This window comes from Heteronotia binoei, chromosome 2 (genome assembly GCF_032191835.1).
Source record: "Heteronotia binoei isolate CCM8104 ecotype False Entrance Well chromosome 2, APGP_CSIRO_Hbin_v1, whole genome shotgun sequence".
Lineage (NCBI taxonomy): Eukaryota > Metazoa > Chordata > Lepidosauria > Squamata > Gekkonidae > Heteronotia > Heteronotia binoei.
Window position 1 is genome coordinate 182,635,156 of NC_083224.1, and position 18,832 is coordinate 182,653,987.

Genomic DNA, 18,832 nt, shown 5'->3' on the forward strand with positions numbered 1-18,832 from the left:
TTTGAATGTTGTTTCCCACTTTTTCTTCAGGTAAAATGTGGCAGCTGCAACACCCCTAAGCCTGGATTTTTTGACTTTGAAGGAAAACAGAAGTGGTAAGTAGAAATGCCTAGTAACTCCTAGTTATTATTGAACCACTCCCCCCTTTAGAAGATGCTAAAATTAGTCTGTTTCTGATCCATTGCTGAAGGAATCAGGGTGAATTTATACAGCCATATCTTGCGTTTCTCCATGCCTTGACATTGTGTGTTCTGTTATGATGGATAGAAAGTAATAGTGGTCATCAAAGCATTCCAGTGTGGAACCAGCTTTTGTTTAATGCCCTGCAGGAAAACTTAAAAGTTTTAAGATGGCCTAACATACAGCAGATGCTCTAGTCATTACATTGGAATCTCTGTTACTTAAACGGTGTCAAATAGTATCATATTTCATGAAGATGGGAGTATTCTTGTATAGGTGACCATCTGTCTTTTTAATTTCATCAGGTTGTCATCTGATAGCAAGGCAAGAGTGAAGTCTACTTCCTCCTTAGCTGTGCAGGAGTTGATGGATACTGTTTTTCATTTAGAAGCAGACACCTCCTGTATTGCGCCATAAATCAGAACAGCATTTATAAAGTGATTTTTATCATTCTTTAAGTGCATGTTAACTTTAGAACTCACTTTAAACATATTTTGTAATTTCTTTGGGAGTGTGGATGGAAGCCAAATAGTAATTGTTGCATCTTGTGAATATTGTTCTCTTACATTTGCCCTTGCAATAGGGGGTTAGCCGTATATAACTGATTAGCTGATAATTTGTATACTAGCAACAATAACCTTTTTAAAAATTAGCATTAGCTGCAGTATATTCATGCTTTAGGTGTGCTGTGGTACCCATTGATTCCCTAGCATGATGCTTAGATTATCATTTTGCCACCACTGTTTCCATCCAGAGTGAGAGAAAAGCTAACTGTGTGTATCTAAAAAGGCCCAAATCAGCGGCTGAACAGGTCATACAACATTTTGCCAACATCTGAGTTATGCAGCCCATTCCCCTTCCAGAACAGGATCAGGGAGTGTATTCCACCTTATTCACAGTTTCCAAGAGGAATGGTGATTGGAGGGCCAGCTTGAATCTCAAGTTTCTCAACAAGTTTGTCAAGCTTCAGGGCTTTTACAGGAAAAGAATTATATGTGCCGCTTCTGTATTACTACCTTCTACATGATAACCCTGTATGCCCAGGGCAGTGATAAAAAGCTGGAAGTATTTAAAATACTGAAGGTATTTAAAAATAATTGTACTGTTTCTTTTTGTTTATTGGCTCTGTACCATTAGGAAACAGATTTAAACAGAACCTTTTCAAGATTTTTGCCATAAGGTGAACTGGGGCCAAATAATGATGCACAATTGTGTGTAGAAACTGATCATGGATATGGAAAGAATTATGAGAGCCCAATCAAGGATGCTGAATGAGAGGAAGGAAGTCTGGAGTTGATTGTTGAACGTCTGCTGAATGTTGGTTCCTTTTCCTTTCCTCATATGATCCAGGGAAGCTTGGAAAGCATTGGGTGACACAAGTCCTGAGCAGGCAATGCGGGAATATATTGCCACAGTGAAGAAACTGGACCCTACTTGGAATCCACAGGTACATTTAATTAGCTCCGCAGTTTCGTATTGTGGACAGTAAATGGAATGCAACCTGCCAGCCATACATCGTTGCTCATCGGGTTCAGCAGACCTCTTATTTTTGCTGCCTGCTTGGGCTTGAAAAAATGGGAGTGGTTAGTTATCTAAAAGGTTGCCATACATGGTTTCACTAGGTTTGGTGGAACATAGCTTGCATAGGCCTGGCCTAACAATTAGTGAGGATATAGCGCAGGAGTGTCAAACTCATTTTTTTTGAGGGCCGGATCTGACATAAATGAGACCTTGTCAGGCTGGACCATGTGTGACATAAAATGTAATGCCAAGTAGCAGAGATATAAACTTTATAAAGGACACAGACAAACACAAGGATTTTTTAAAAGTGAAAATAAATAATGATTACAACATTAGCACTCATTGGTCTTAAGGTGCTTTCTTTGTATCTCGTGCAATCCAGGGAACTGGGCTAAGGAAGCTCTGGTTCTTTCCTTCCTTCCCCAGGGGACCAGGAGGGGAGGAGCCTCAGCCAGTAGAAGGAAGAGAGGCTTGGCTCAGTAGCTCTGCTGTGCGATTGAGAGAGCCTGGCAAAGCAAGCTATTCCTCCCCCCTTCCTCCATTAGCCAATGGAGAAAATAGAGACTTTGCTCTGTAGCTCCTGTGCGATTGAGCAAGCCTGGCAAAGCAAGCTGTGATTGAGAAGGAAGCAGATGACAACCAGTTGCTTGGGGGCCTGATAGGAGCCCTCCAGGGATCTGATTTGGCCCCCAGGCTGCATGTTTGATACCCCAGATATAGCGAGTCAGAAGAGTCATTGCTTTGGAAGTTGGGTAGCTGGTAAGTGAAATATTAACTGGCTTGATGAATTTGGAAGAAAATGATCAGAGGTTTGATAACAAATATGAACACTTTTTGTTTTGGGTGATCATCTGTGTATTTGCACTGGTGTTCTTTGGGTCTACTTGGAGCTAGGATTTGGAAACTTGTAGAGCTAGCTTTTAGGAGAAGAGATCTCCTACTCAGGGCGACAGTTTAGACCAAGCGTGCCCAGTGCAGGAAAAGCCTCTCCTTCCTGCTCAGTTCTCTTTCATCTGCTGTGGCAACATCATCAGTTGGGAATCTTCTCCTTGAGGTTTTTCTCTTGGAGCATTATGCCCTTGACATTGGGCTACAGCTGCCTTTTTTGGCTTAGTGGTACTATGTTTTCTCTTTAACTGTAGCACTTGTGCTCGCCTCCTGGGAGGTCAGTTTGCTAATCTATATTCATCAGTGTGATACCTGGAGACCGTGAAGTAGTAAAATAGATCACTTGCTTGTAGCTATTGTACTCTGAGTGGTTGTCTCTGCATTCATACAACCCACCCACCTTCCCTGCAACAGGTGCTTTTATAATTTGCTGTAGCATACTTACACATTTTAAAAGGAACTGAGTAGGAAGGCATGGCTTCTCCCCCGCTGAGCATGCTCACTCCTAGCTACAAATCTGGGGGCAGACTTCTGCACATGACAGCTAGCTTTAGAAGTTTCCAAATGCTAGTTCTGGGCAGATCCAAGCCCATTGGTGTAAATGCTCAGGTAACCACTTGAAGAACAGGTTACAGTTAAGCAACCTGTTTTCCTTTCCCTAGTGCCCCAGATTCAAGATAATTTTTTTTTTACTTGCAAGTAATTTAAATATGCACTTTTTTAAAAAATGGGATCCTCCATTTAGCGGTTTATAAGCAGTGTTAGGCATTCTTAAAACCACAACCTTTGTCCATGTTTTTCTTTGCATATAAAACAGATTTTGAGTCCAGTGCCATCTTTAAGACCAACGTTTAGTCAAGGTATACTTGTGTACTTTGAATAAACTTTTGTTGGTCTTAAAGGTGCCACTGGACTCAAAATCTGCTTTACTGCTTCAGACCAACATGGCTGTCCCCGTGGATCTTTCTTTGCATAGGTTACTTTTCTATTTTGTATAGCTACCTGTTTACCATTTTTGTTTTTCATTGATATTTAAAACTGAATAAATGCAATGTTTTTGACAGGAACCAAGCGCATAATTTTGAATATTTGTTGTTGATGCATGTGAGCAATGCAAGTGCAGCTCTTGAGTTCTATTTTTAAAAAGTCAGTTTCTTATGGCTTTGGAGATACGCCTGAAGCTGTGCAAGCAGTGCCTTGTGCGATCGGAGAAGTCCGGGGGTGGGGGTGGGTGCTTAGACAAAAACTGTTCTTGCAACCCTGCCATCTGTAGTAGGGGATAATAACACAAACTTACTTTGCATTGAGATAATGCATGTAAAGTGCTTTAACCCTCTGCAGTGGAATATATTAATGCTTGTTAGTAGTAGTAGTTGTTCGGTTGCATGGTCAAGTCCAACTCTTCACGACCCCATGGACCACATCACACCAGGCCCTTCTATCTTCCACTGTCCTCCTAAGTTTGCTCAGATTCATGTTCATTACATCAATAACACTGTCTAACCATCTCATCCTTTGCTGTCTCCTTCTTTCACCTTCAGTCTTTCCCAGCATCAGGGTCTTCTTCAGTGAGTGCTCCTTTCTCATTTGGTGGCCAAAGTATTTGAGCTTCAGTTTCAGTATCTGACCTTCCAGGGAACAGTCAAGGTTGATTTCCTCTAGGGTTGACTGATTTGACCTGTTAGTAGTAGTAACAGTAGTAACATTATGCAGTTATGCCGTCCTTAGAACCCAAGTTGTATTTTGTACTCTTAAGACTGATAACAGCAGCTCTAGGTGGGAATTACTAGGAGGTTTGTAAACCACAGCCATGTTTTTTCTTTCTTAGTGTCTTCGTTTTTCGATGTTGTTGAGATTGACTAGTTAATCCTTGGGCCACTTGAGGGAGCTCTGATCCTAGCAGTGAGCAAAGGCCTAATGTCATAGGACTGCAGAGCTTGACGTATTAGCTCCACATTTTAATTTAGAAGCTTGTGGGGACACTGATAAGTGTCTGCAACATTGCCTGCTTTCACATTCAGATCTATAGCTAATCCAGAGAGTTCAAGTAGCCTTTGGACAAATAGAAAATTGAGGTGGGAAAAGCCACTGATCTCTCATGTTCCTCTTTGCAGCAGGAACATAGCAGTTGCCTTCCTTAATCAGACAAAGTGCCCATGTAATGTATTATTTATTACTATTTATTTATTTAAGTTATACCCCGCCCTATCCCAGGGGTGGGCTCGGGGTGGTTTACAACATAAAACCGTCAAACAACGAAACAATGAATGGCAACAACAGCTAATAGCAAAAAATGTCAGGCAGGAATAGGTACCCCAGGAAACTCCAGTGCCCAAATAGTATCCAGAGCAGTAGGGGCACTGGGAAAAGGGCCATGGATGGGGGAGACTGGAATGGTTGAACATTTGCTGCCTCAGCCAAAAACCTGGCGGAGCAGCTCTGTTTTACAGGCCCTGTAGAAATGTAGTAAGTCCCAGAGGGCCCTGATCTCAGGTGGGAGCATGTTCCACCAGGTCGGGGCAAGGTCAGGAATCTGTAGCTGCATCCCGTTTGCAATAGCAGCATCTGATGCCTCTGGAAAAGCACAAGCTGGGTATGAAGAGGGTGGCCTTTTCTCAGAATTGTAATGAAAAGTACAAGGGAGGGGGATTTTAAGTAATCAGAGGGGGGGCAGGGAGTGCAAATAACATGGAAATTCATCTATCCCCTTTCAGAATTCTGTAAACTCTCTGGGGATTGAGCAGGCCAGTTTCCTGACTCCCTTTGTTTTTCCCTCTCTTCACTGACTTGGCTGCTTTCATTGGTCTTGGTGTCCTGTGTAGTCCTAATCAGACTGTTTTGGGATGAGGTGGTCCTCCTGATTAATTTCTTAATCATATTTTTCTGTATACCCGGGAAGTCTTCAAAGTATGTCGAAATCATAACCTTGTCTCTGTGTGATCTGTGGTACTGGTCTTGTTGCAATTGGCTGTTAGCCACTAGCAGCTTCTGGGTTGCCACTGTTAGAAATGTTTACTTGTGATCCAAAGGCTGTTCTTACAGTCTACCTCTTTAAAATTTACAGCATTGATGGTTCAAAATTTCTTCAGAATCACTCACTGTTAATTCACCCCCTCTACCCATCCAGTTCCCTTGGGTTTTGAAAATCTAATGATGAACCTGGGGGGGGGGGAGCACTAACTGCTGCTCCATATCTGATTCTGTTTTTATAAAAAATTGTGAAGAGTGCTTCTAGTTTCAGAAAACAAGAATATGGCCCTGGTTTTGCATCTGGTATTAGCAATGGAGAAAACACTTAGCATAGCCAGTGTGCTCTTACAAACCAGACCGGCTTCAAGGCAAATAAAGTGGTAATGAGAACCAACCAGCTACAGGAACCGATTAGATTAGACCTAAGTGAATAGATTTCCCAATGGAAAGGCTTTTCCTGCTTTCCTGGAGAATAGCCTCCAGATGGCGCTGCTTCATAAAGTGGCCAGCCAGCCGTCGCAGCCACCTGCTCTCAAATGTCTGTCGCAGTCCAAAATGTTTAAAATTTGACAGAGAAATAATTTCTTAATTCCCAAACTTCAGCTATGATGCTGAATAGTTCATCCAGTGATAATGAAGGAAAGCCACGTCTTTATTTATAATGACTGCTTCCCCCCCGTTGATAACACTTGTAGATTGTGTTGGCTGCATAGCATCATAACTGGCAAACGTCTGGGTTGCAACTAGAAGGGATAGAGATAATTTAATTAGTGCCTCATGATGCCTTTCTAACCAGATCCCCAGATCCAAGGTATTTTAATAGCCTTATGCTGCTGCTTCTTTGCAGTTGTAAACAGCCCTCAATATAAGATAAGTGGCACCAGTCTTGTAGTTGCTGTATGGTCTGTGGATTTTGCTCCTTACTAAAATAAATTGTGTGTACTTACGATCAGTCATCTTTAACAAGTCATGCCGAATGCATTGGTCTAAGCATGTAATTGCACCCTGACTGGAACTTAAATGTGGGTTTTGTAATCCAGGCCTTGATTTAAAAAAATAAAATCAGGGGTGTTCTCTCCCCCCCCCTCCCTTTTTCAAACTGCATGCTATTTAAAACTGCATGCTAAGGAAGGAAGAGGTTCTAAGAGTTTGCCTAGCAGGCTAATCCCTAACCTTTTCCTCAACAAATGGAGGAGTTCAGAGTGAGGGCAGGCTTCTGTAAACTGAAAATAAACATATGCTGGAGAGCACTTTGTTGCAAGGAGGAATACAACACATTAGCTGAGCGGTGGTTTGCAGGCAAACCCAGACCCTCCATGTCTTCCTGTTTTGATCACGCAAACAGATGCCACCTTGTTAATCTGCCCAATGAGCCATCATTTGTAGTGAGGAGAATAGAGTGGTTTGGTCAGGATTACCAGAGGTTGGAAAGAGAACAAAGGAAAAATGTGTTGGGTCATGGCCTAATTTAATCTATGGCTTCTTTTATATCCTGCCTGGTATCTTTATTTTGCTACCACAAGAATGACTCCACTAATGATGTCTCATCTGCAAGGAAAGAAGTGCTTAGACAAATTATTGCAGAGCTTCCTTCAGGTCTCTTTCGGGTTGGTAAAGACTGTCTCTTATTAAAATCTGGGCAAAACTTGTCTTAAAATAGTTAGCTTTGCATGATGTAGATGTTTATGCACACTTTAAAACTATAATCTGGGCAGGTGTTTTAGGCTTTGATACGCTCTGAAAATCTAACAAATCTTTGTGCACTTTTTAAAGTACTGGTGTTCTTGTAGTCTTCAGATGGGTTGCCATCAATCTTGAACTTGGCTGTATAGATGCCTCTAGGGAGGAACTTGCATTTAGTAAATAAAAATTACTTGAAAAACAGCTAAAATAATATTGCAATGTTACTTTATAGGAGCGCTGTCCAGGTCAATGTTTCCCTGCTTGTTAGTTTTTTTTCTCATTATGCCAGAGACTTCATTTATTTATTCACTTTTTGTATATCCCACCGTTCTCCCCAGTAGGAACCCAAAGCAGTTTGCATCGTTCTCTCCTCCATCTTATTCTCACAACAGATTTCTGAAGTAGGTTAGGCTGAGAGCATGTGATTGACTCAAGGAGCTGATAAATGAGGGGTGGGTTGGTGAAACCCTCAAATCATTCTTTAAATGTGAAAGGACGTTGAAGACAACATATATGGCATATCAAAGCCAAGCCTGAAAGACCTGCCCAGAGTACGGTTTTATAGTGTACACAAACATATACATTATGCAAAGCTAACTATTTTAATTCAAGTTTTGCTCAGACTAATTCAGTAAGAGACAATCTTGGTGCTTAGGGGGGCAACAGCGGGAGGACTTCTAGTGTTTTGGCCCCACTGGTGGCCCTCCTGATGGCACCTGGGTTTTTGCCCACTGTGTCCGAGTGTTGGACCGGGTGGGCCATTGGCCTGATCCAACATGGCTTCTCTTATGTTCTTATGTCACCCAGCAAGTTTCTATGGCCGGGTGGGGATTCCAACTTGGGGATCCCGTATCCCGGTCCGACACTAACACTACTACACCTTGTTAGTTCTTAAGAAAGCAAAAACAAGTAGAAAGTTCCCTGTGATGAGTCTTACCCATCTTGCAAAATTTATTAAAGATTTGCTCCTCATCCTGTTTCTGTGCAGGTTATAATGAGAAATCTTTCAAAAGCAGTATAAAAGAGCAGCTGACAATTCTTCGTTCTCTTCAGTGTTCTTTCACATTTAAAGAATGATTTGATGGTTTCACTGGCCTGCCCTTCATTTATCAGCTCCTTGTTCCGTTTTGTGGGAACACATTAAGACCATGCATTATGGTATGCCATGCAACAGATTTTATTTGCCTGTGCCCTAGCTGTCTGATGGGGAATGGCAGCTGAGGTGACTAATAGAGGAATCTCTGGCAGAGCCTCCAATGCTGATCATTAAGGAGGAAATTCCAGAAGCCAGATCTTTTCCTTTTCCTTATGCGAGAAAGTACATTATAAAGATGGGGCAGGGTCTTCATTATTGAAGGCTATTCTGGAAGCCATATGGGGTATCCCCTTATCAGACGGGACTCCTGGGCTTCCAATTGTCTGTCCCTAATATTAAACTATAATTTAAAAGGTAAAGGTAGTCCCCCGGGCAAGCACCAGTCATTTCCGACTCTAGGGTGACATATGAACATATATGAGCATATGAAGCTGCCTTATACTGAATCAGACCCTCGGTCCATCAAAGTCAGTATTGTCTACTCAGACTGGCAACGGCTCTCCAGGGTCTCAAGCTAAGGTTTTTCACACCTATTTGCCTGGACCCTTTTTTAGTGGAGATGCCAGGGATTGAACCTGGGACCTTCTTACTAAGCAGATGTTCTACCACTGAGCCACCATCTCTCCGCATCACAGTGTTTTCATGGCAGACTTTTTACAGGGTGGTTTGCCATTGCCTTCCCCCAGTCATCTACACTTTACCCCCAGCAAGCTGGGTACTCAGTTTACCGACCACGGAAGGATGGAAGGCTGAGTCAATCTTGAGCTGGCTACCTGAACCCAGCTTCCGCCGGGATCAAACTCAGGTTGTGGGCAGAGCTTGGACTGCAGTACTGCAGTTTACCATTCTGCGCCACGGGGCTCTAAATTACAATTAGCACCCTGTATTACAGTTGTGTAGCATTCAGCCACTGCTGAACACACCCATTTTTCAGTTTGCAGAGCTGATGTCATCTGTGCAGTTTTGAAATTGGCCTTTGATTAATTCCTCAACACAGTCTGTCCAGGAAAAGATATGAGAAGAGTGTTGCTAAACATGTTAAGCCTTCCTTTACCCCATGGTAATATTTTTGTAAATTATTTTTATGAGTTGTATATTTTAACAAAACTTATGCCAGAAGTCAGTCTTTTCTCCAGATTACTCATGTGCCAGCATGGCTTCCTCTCCATTTTATTGGAATAGAGTAGGATATAAATCTTAGGGCTCAGAGCAGCTTAGGTACATATTTTAAATTTTCTGAAAAGGGTAGAAGCACGAAAAATGGAATTTTTGAACACATTTCCTCAGTATCTCTACCTTTCTTCCGTGTGTGTTATAGTAGTAGCTCGGAGATCAGGCAGCTTTTGTAATGGTGAAAAGGTTGCAATGACAATAGTTTGTCTTGTTTAAAATTATTGCCTGTTCCAATTTTATAAGGCACAATGGTAACATTTTACTGTAAAATAGCTCAGGGCATTATTCAGTAAACCCGTGCTAAGGAAGCAAACAGATTTGGTGCTTGCACTGTGGTGATAGGAAAGTAAAAAACTGATAATATGAGACTGAGGAGAAAAGATGTTGTGAAGAAGTTGTGCCACTGAAATGGAGAGCCATACTTGCCAAGTGATTTGCATTTACAGCGTGGGATTATCTATGTATGTATTTTCTGATCGCTAGAATGTAAATTTTTATTCTAAAGAGACTCCTATTTAACATACACTTTTCATGCCAGTGACACAGCACTAAATTTCAGGTTGATTAGTGAACAGATTTTAAATTGAAGGTGACAGAAGAATGGGTTCTCTCAATGGCTATATATAAACTGGTACCTAGCAGTTGTCCTTTGGTAAGCTGACTTTTTAAAATCGGCCTCCATTGACCTGTGGATAGTTGGGGTTCTAGCACTTAAATTGTCTCAGGAACCGTATGTCACAGGTAGTATCGGCATTCCTAAAAGTGGTTTTTTCTGGGTCCTCTCCCCCTCCATACACCCTCTTGACAAATAACAGGGATTTTTCTGCTAATGCTGCTACAATTTATAATGAGGTATCCATAAACACCAATTGCTTTACAGAAGCACATCTGAGTCTTTCTCGGGATTGACTTCAAATCACAGGACCCCATATGGTAAGAAAAGAATGAAATGCCTTTATGCAATAAATCACATCCCGAGAAAGGTTTACTTGAAAAATAACTCCTAGATATTTGAAATGTTCCACTTGCTTCCATGGATTGACCTGCTGCTGACCACTTGTACTTCTTTATCCCTCTTTTTTTTTTTTTTTACTGAAAAGAAGAACCTTTGACTTAGTAAACATAAGGAAAACTGTATATGCAGTTGGAGATTATTTTTTTTTTGGCTTGGGTTTATAGGCTGTTTGTTTCTTTTCTTTGATTTTATGCCTCTTTAAATTTATGGACTCTTAACTTTTATTTATGACATTGCAGTCTTCTTCATTCTGGCAGTTAATTGAAATAAAATACTGCTAGACCAGCTCCAGCTCCTGGAGTTTGAACTGTCTTGAAATTAAAAACAACAGCAACAAAAAAAAAGAGACTTGCTCAAATCATTTTTGTATGCAGAAGATAGTCTTGAAGTTTTCTGTTAATTACATTACAATAATCTTAGATTTTAAAATTTGCAAAGATCCCCTAAACTACCTCCCAAACCCAAGGTTCTTTCTAGCTTAAAACTCATGTTCTTGTATGGGAAAACTGGTATTATAGGAAATACCAGATTGCTACTTTTCTGAGTTCTCTTTTCTGCGTCTGCGCCGGAAGCATCCCCCTTGCCCATTGTCTGCGGTTTTACAAATGGAGTACAGCTTGATCCCCAAAGTAGAAAGATTATTTCTCTTCTTGTATCTTGTGTTATACAATAAGTCCTATGTTACCTACTGATAGAAAACAGATATTGTAACACCCATAAAATCTTGAGAGAACTCCATTCAACATGGCTCCCTTCTGTAAATAAAACTTATTTAAATGAGGCCATCTAAAACCATGAGAACTGCAGTAAGCATTAATGATTTTGTGTGGATGAGCAGTGCCATCTGTTCTTGTTTTACATTGTGCTGAGGTTTTCAATTATGGGGGGTTTATGTCAAAATAAAAGCTGTGTGGGTTCTGTCACAATCTCGTGTGACTAGCAAATGATTTTTTTTTTAATCACTCGTGACTTTGTAAAATGGTCAAAAGTAAAAACCTCAGTTTTAACACTTAATGGTGTAAACATTTCCAGCTGATGAATATATAATAAATCAGCGTATCTAATGCTGAACTTTGGACTTCAAGATGTGGATAATAAAAGTTATACAGTGCGGCTGGCTCAGCTATGGGAGATTTTTTTTTTTTTACAAACATGGGGGTTTTCCTAGGGTTTTCAGAAAAACTTAATTTTTCAAAGATTGGGGGAAATTAAAATTCCCTTTAAAGAAAAGTTAGATCCTGAAAACCATATTGCAGGATCCTCAGCTGTGATCTTGGGGGTTGCCTAGTGCAAAGCATTGGCACGTTGCCTGGGGAGGGGGCTGTCATGCTGGACAGAAAGGTTCAGCTGGGAGAAGCAAGAGTGATGTTAGTGGTGGTTGAACTGGAAGGGAACCTAGGCAGTCACAGGCATCTTCTCATTCCAAGCAGTGTTGGTACTCGGCAGCTCTCAACATCCATTGACAAAGCTGGGGAGGGGACATGGGCACTGGATGCTAGTGGTGTTTGGCAGCAGCAGAAAGGCAGAAAATAAGTTGGGCAGTGTACAAAGCTGCCAATCCTGCTGGGGAGAAAATGTGGGTAAGTGATAGTGGTCAGGAGGAGGAAATAACCTCCCTCTCTCCCCCTCCCTCCCTCCTTTCCTTCCTTCCTGAGACAGAAGGCTGGGTACATGAGTAGTCATGAAGGGGTGGTGGCAGTGGTGATATTCCCCTCTGCCCATGCTTGGCATGGATTCTTGCCTGTGAATTCTAAAATGGGCCTAGAATGCAGATCCAGAAATCTGCACAGGAAGCCCATGTACAGGTTTGGGGTTGGGGCAGGAGGAGAATTATTCTACAGGCTTAGGGAACTCCCTAGGTTTACAAAAAAATACCAAAATGAAAGCCATTGGGGTGGTTTAAACCCCATTGCAAATGGATAAGGCAAAATATAACCTTGTGAAATCTTGTAAGTTGCTTAGACACTGTCTTGACCTAGGCTTGGAACAGAAGGCCATGCTGCACACTTTCTACTCCAAGCTTTGACCAGTTGAGATGGGCTGGTCTTTGAAGTAGAAAATGTCTGTATATGCTTTTTTCTCTAAGACTCCCACCCCACCCCGGTTTGGGCAGATAGTGCATCTGCTGTGCTTTCTGTTCAAGGCCCAGTCCCCTGATCACCTGGCCAGTGGTGACAGGGAGTGGGGGTTAGAGTGGAAAGCAAGCCATGCATGCCTTCCGCTCCAAACTACTGTTTATCACAGCAAGAGAGGGGGAGAATTGGATGTCCACTTGCCTGCTTGTATTTTTTTCTAAGGCAATTTTTTTCCTCTGACTAAGGCAGATGTGAAGGTCTCATAGGTCTGGGGAAATTGTAGATATAAGTGAAGAAAAGCATTTAATAAAAAAGATACAGAATGTTTACAGGAAATGGATTCTGATAAACTACGTATGAATAAGTGGGAGCAAGGTGTATATCGTTTGGATGTCCTTGTGTTTCTGTGAAGAAAAAAAATGATGATCACTGTGTAAGCATTAACGAGAATGACTTTAAATTAATGAGAGTGATGCATCATATCCTTTATATTAAACATAATTAATGTGGAATAGGATAGATGCTGGTAGTGCTATGAGGGTAAAGGACACTTTGTACATCTGTAGTGAGACCATGCTAAAAGACAAATATTAGATCGTGAAAGCATTTCTAAGATAGGTAATGCCAATGGATTCAAACTAAGTGTGTGTATGTTGTCACAATATGGAGGTTATAAAACATGTCAGAAAAAATCTCAAGGAATGTCTAGGCAAATCATTGGAAGTTGTTTGATAATTCACATTAATAAGTTGTGTAAGATCAGCAGAGGGATGACAAACAGTCAATACACAGTGTGATATGGACTCATTCTATTCAGTCTTTCACACTGTTAGGTAAAGTAGCAATCTCTTATTTAATTTTCATCCCACCCTTTCTTCAAGGAGCTCAGGATAGTGTGTCTGACCCCTCCATCATCTCCTCCCCCAAATCCTGTGAGGAAGGTTAAGCCGCAAGATAGTTACTGACCCAAGGTCACCTCACGAGATTCATAGCAGTTTTCTTATTTATATCAGGCTTGTGGAACTTGTAATCCATCAAACTGAGTGCATCCCACCAGATATATATGGTAGCTTTCCCAGGTATTTAATGACCTTCTATTTCAGTTCCAGGTAGTCATCCAAAAACAGTTTATTGAGCTCTTGGTGAGCTACACTCCTCTTGGTGGGTCATAAGATAGGCAGGCTTGATCTGTGTCCGTATAAGAGCCTGTGTTCCTAATGTTGAGAAAGAAGAAGAAGAAGACTGCAGATTTGTACCCTGCCCTTCTCTCTGAATCAAGACTCAGAGCGGCTTCCAATTTCCTATATCTTCTCCCCCTACAACAAACACCCTGTGAGGTGGGTGGTGCTGAGAGGGCTCTTACAGCATCTGCCCTTTCAAGGACAACTCCTGCGATAGCTATGGCTAACCCAAGGCCATTCCAGCAGGTGAAAGTGGAGGAGTGGAGAATCAAACCTGGTTCTCTCAGATAAGAGTCCACACACTTAACCACTACACCAAACTGGCTCTCAGCATGGTAATTGATAGTGTCAGACAAGGAATAGGGATATTTGGATTTTAAAAAGCTCATGGGTGACCTTGGACTAATTGTTATTTATTGTAAAGATAAAGAGGTGAAGAGGGAATATGTAACTATTACATCCCCATGACCACCACTAGCTGCATTGAATGTTTCTGACCAAGCAAGAAAGGTACACAGTTGAAGCCTTACTACAGAAAAATGTACCTAACCATGGCAGCAGACTATCAAGAATGTGGCCTCTTGATTATCTTTGCCTTCAGTCACAGATAATAATCATTTAAAAAAAGTAATATTGGCCAGTTTATAAGAAATGATTGTTGCATTGTAATGTCAGCAGCCATTCTGCAATATCATTTGTTTGACAGCTGAGGCAGTCCAGTGGGCCAAAACATGTATGGTCAATTTGATTCTTGATTGAGGCTATCAGCAGGGCTAATGTCTTTTTAAAAATCTACTTTCTAAATCGGTGTGGGGGGGGGGGGATTATTTCAAGAAAATTTGACAGAGCACTGGGAGAAAGAAACCCTCCTTTGAAATTTTTTCTCTTTTTGAAGTAAGTGCTTTTAAAGACTACTGTCATGAATATGGCCAGAATATAGGGGAACAGTTGCTGGTCTTCATTCATAACCTTGCATAGTGTTTGAAGTCATAAGATAATAAGTTAGCCAAAAATGTGTGCCCTGATCAAGTGGGACAGTAGAGAATGGCCGAGGCCAGCCCATGCGAAGGGAGAGTAGGCAAAGGAGAGCTTTTGCATGTAAACTTGGGACTGACTGACAGCTGTGGTAGTGGTTCGGCCAGGCCATGCCAGGAGAAGGCAAAGAACAGTATTTGCGTTTGTGTATAAGTGTGAAACGTTGGAGGACCAGTCAGACAAGAGTTTCAGGGCCGGGCTGTGCCATGTTGGGAGAACTGCAGGGGGGGAAGGGTTGCAGAGAGTTTGGGTTACTGTCTGACCTGACCTCTACTGAAAAGAAACCTCTCCATTGATGAGTTTTCTTGTCCTGCTCATTTGGTTAGTTCATATGCACCCTTGCTCCCTACACACACTCACTGGCAGCAGGGCCTTCCAAAGAGCATCAGAAAGAAAACGATAGCTCTATAGGGGTCGCATCCGCTCAGGAGTCACAACTCATAGGTTGCAATCGAAAGATATAGTGAAAAACATGTAGGTTTGGGTTTTTTTAAGATGACTTCTCAGGCAGTGAGCATATGAACTAGCTTAATGTAGATGACCCTGAATGTAAGCCAGCCCGCCGGTATTGTACGCAAAAAGTTTTAAATTGCTGTGCATGCTTGTACTGAGTGGAAGATGGCCCCCTCACTGTATTTACTGTTTGCTGCTGCTTCTTGAAGTAAAGACTGTGTGTTCAAGGTAGCTAACATTAAAACCACAAAAACATAAAAAAAAATTGGCATTTACGTTTCATGTGCCAAGATTTTGCGGGTGGCAACTGCGGCAAAGAATCTTCATACTCAATGAACACTTCATATTTATTGCTGAAAACTGAGGGCTTAGTGAGAGACCTTCCAAAAGAACCAGTGTTCCATCATGGGCAGTACTGAACTTGAGACCTGAGCAATTGAATACCAGCCCCGTGGCACAGAGTGCTAAAGCTGCAGTACTGCAGTCAACGCTCTGCTCATGACCTGAGTTAGATTCCAGCAGAAGCTGGTTCAGGTAGCCGGCTCCAGGTTGACTCAGCTTCCATCCTTCCGAGGTCGGTAAAATGAGTACCCAGCTTGCTGGGGAGAAAGTGTAGATGACTGGGGAAGGCAATGGCAAACCACCCCGTAAAAAGTCTGCCGTGAAAACGTTGTGAAAGCAACATCACCCCAGAGTCAAAAACGACTGGTGCTTGCGCAGGGGACTACCTTTACCTTTTACCCTATTATCCATTCCCTAACCAAACCATTCAGGGGTTTTGTGGGAATAATGTGCCATGTGCTACTTCAAGCTCCTCAGAACAGGAGAAGGATTCATCTTCAATAAATGACTTAGTTTTAGATGGCAGTCTGAGAGGGAAGAACAGCTTGTTTTCATGTAGAGGCATTAATGTGGTTGTTAAACTTCAAACATGGGGGGAGTGTGTGGGAAACGTAGCAACCAGGCCATTTAAATAACTTCCCATTTTTGTTGCTGGCATGCTTTTGAGGTGTCAACTGCACAATTTAAAACTCAGCTAATATCACAGGCAGATGTAATAATACATTGAATCAGTTGCAAAGAAGTCTGCACTGCCAGAAATTTGCACTGTAAACCACAATGGTCCAAGTTGTTGTATAGTATGCATGTTGGTATTATTCTAGGAAGTACAGTGAAGTTGTTTTTACCCTGAGGTTATTCAATAATGTTCTGCCCTTTTTCTCAAGGATACTACATGGTTAATCCCACAAATGAAACTAAAGTGTAATTAGTAATTGCGAACTACATTGACTGTAATAATGAACTGAACGGAATATCATATGGATAGAAAGCAAGGGTGTTCTGAGCAAATGACCCTAAATCTTTGCAACAGAATTGTGGTATGGTGTGATGGTCCTAAATTTATCTTCAAAGAACTGAAGAAGACTACTAATTTATACCCCGCCCTTCTCTCTGAATCAGAGACTCAGAGCGGCTTACAATCTCCTATATCTTCTCCCCCCACAACGGACACCCTGTGAGGTGGGTGGGGCTAAGGACGCTCTCACAGCAGCTGCCCTTTCAAGGAAAACTCCTGTGATAGCTATGACTAACCCAAGGCTATTCCAGCAACTGCAAGCGGAGGAGTGGGGAATCAAACCGGGTTGTTCCAGATAAGAGTCCACGCGCTTAACCGCTACACCAAACTGGCTATCATTCTTGGCTCATTTTTAGGTAAAGCATTGTATCGTCCTTTGGCTAGTTTAGTTGAGAACATATTACGGGTTATGTTATGTCATGTTATGCTATGTTATGGTATGGTATAAGATGCTCATCTTTCAGTTACGTTAACCCACATACCCTCTTTATGTAGATCTTCAGAGAATTAATACTGTATGCTGTTTCCCTGAGGGTACTTTGCTAGGGCTTAAAGTGCATGTGTACCTTAGCAAACATAAGAAGAGCCCTGCTGGGTGAGACCAGTGATCCTGTCTCACACGGGGGCCAACCAGTTCATCTAGAGGGCTGCCAACAGGGCATAGAGGCCGAGGCCTTCCTGTGATCTTGCCTCCTGGCTCTGGGGGTCCTGAGGATTAGTGCCTCTGAATGTGGAGGTTCCCCTCAAGTCGCCATGGCTAGTAGCTGGTGATAAACCTGTCTTCCATGAATCTCTCTAATCCCTATAATCTCTCTAATCTAATCACTATATCCCCTGGCAGCAGATTCCACATTTTAATCACTCTCTGTGTAAGAGAGTATTTCCTTTCGTCCATCCTGAATCTACTGCCCATCAGCTTTATTGGGTGCCCCTGAGTTTTAGTATTTTGGGAGAGAGGAAAATTTAGCTTTGTCAACTCTCTCCACCCCATGTATAATTTTATTAACCTCTATCATGTAACCTCCCTTAGTCATCTCTTTTCTAAACTGAGAAGTCCCTGACTCTTCATCCTATAGTGAAGGTACTTCAAACCCCTAATAATCTTGGTTGCCCTCCTCTGTACTTTTTCCAGCTCTGCAGTGTCTCTTTTGAGATACAGTGACCAGAACTACTGTATACAGTATTCCAAGTGAGGACACACCATTGATCTATACAGGGGCATTATGTTATTGGCTGTTTTGTTTTCAGTCCTTTTCCTGATAATCCCTAACATAGAATTTGCCTTTTTCACAGCTGCAGTACACTGGGTTGACCTTGCCATTGAGCTATCCACTACAACCCCAGGATCTTTTCTCCTCTCAGTCTCGGCAAGGTCAGACCCCATCAGCCTATACCTGAAGTTGGGGTGTTTTTTTGTCCCAATGTGGATCGCCTTACACTTACCAGTATTGAACTAAATTTGCCACATTGTTGCCTGCTCACCCAGTTTGTGCAGATCCTCTTGGAAATTTTCATAGTCAGCCTTGGTTTTCACCATCCTGAATAATTTTACGTCATCTGCAAACTTGACTGCTATATTACTCACCCCAGTGCAAGATCATTTATGAATAAATTAAATAGTACTGGCCCCAGTATTGATCCTTGTAGGATCCCACTGCTTATTTCTCTCCATTGTGAGAGCTGTCCATTTATTCCTACTCATTTAACCAATTTTAACCCGTAAGAGAATCCATTCTCTTATCCCATGGTCTGTACTCACTCTTAAGCTGTGGAGTTGCATGGGAAAGAGGAAGGGGTTGTTTTGTACAACACTAAAATGTGTTGTTAAATTTTGGGTAAGTAGGTAGTGTTGGCAGAATCTTAACGTGAGCCATTGCAGTGAACAAAAGCAGGAGTACATTATGTTGCTTAAATAGTGGAAAGGACGGTTTGCTAAAATTGCATGAGCGGTCCTTTGAGAACATTCCAGGTACTGATTCTTGCCCTTACAGTTGCTGTGGCTGTTCATTGGAAGCCAAGAAGGATTGCTGAGAACAGAATATTAAAGCAGGATGTTTCTGACAGTCACTAATCGTCTTTGTGACAGAGGTACAATAGCCCGCCGCAAGAGGTGGATTCACAGAACACAGTCTCATCAGGTAGATACCGCCTGAACATATTCATTTTTATCTTGTTTGGATATAAACTGATTTCCTATTCTAGGAA

The 18,832-nt window shown here is 41.9% G+C and overlaps 1 protein-coding gene across 2 annotated transcripts in view; it reads left to right on the forward strand.

Annotated features, from left to right (window-relative positions):
- Positions 1–18,832, forward strand: part of ACBD6 (acyl-CoA binding domain containing 6) — a 170,439-nt gene that overhangs the window by 28,711 nt on the left and 122,896 nt on the right. For both annotated transcript variants that reach the window (XM_060232606.1, XM_060232608.1), the window contains exons 2-3: positions 31–95; positions 1,531–1,627. In XM_060232606.1, coding sequence (XP_060088589.1) covers positions 31–95; positions 1,531–1,627 — 162 coding nt within the window. The remainder of the gene's footprint in view (positions 1–30; positions 96–1,530; positions 1,628–18,832) is intronic.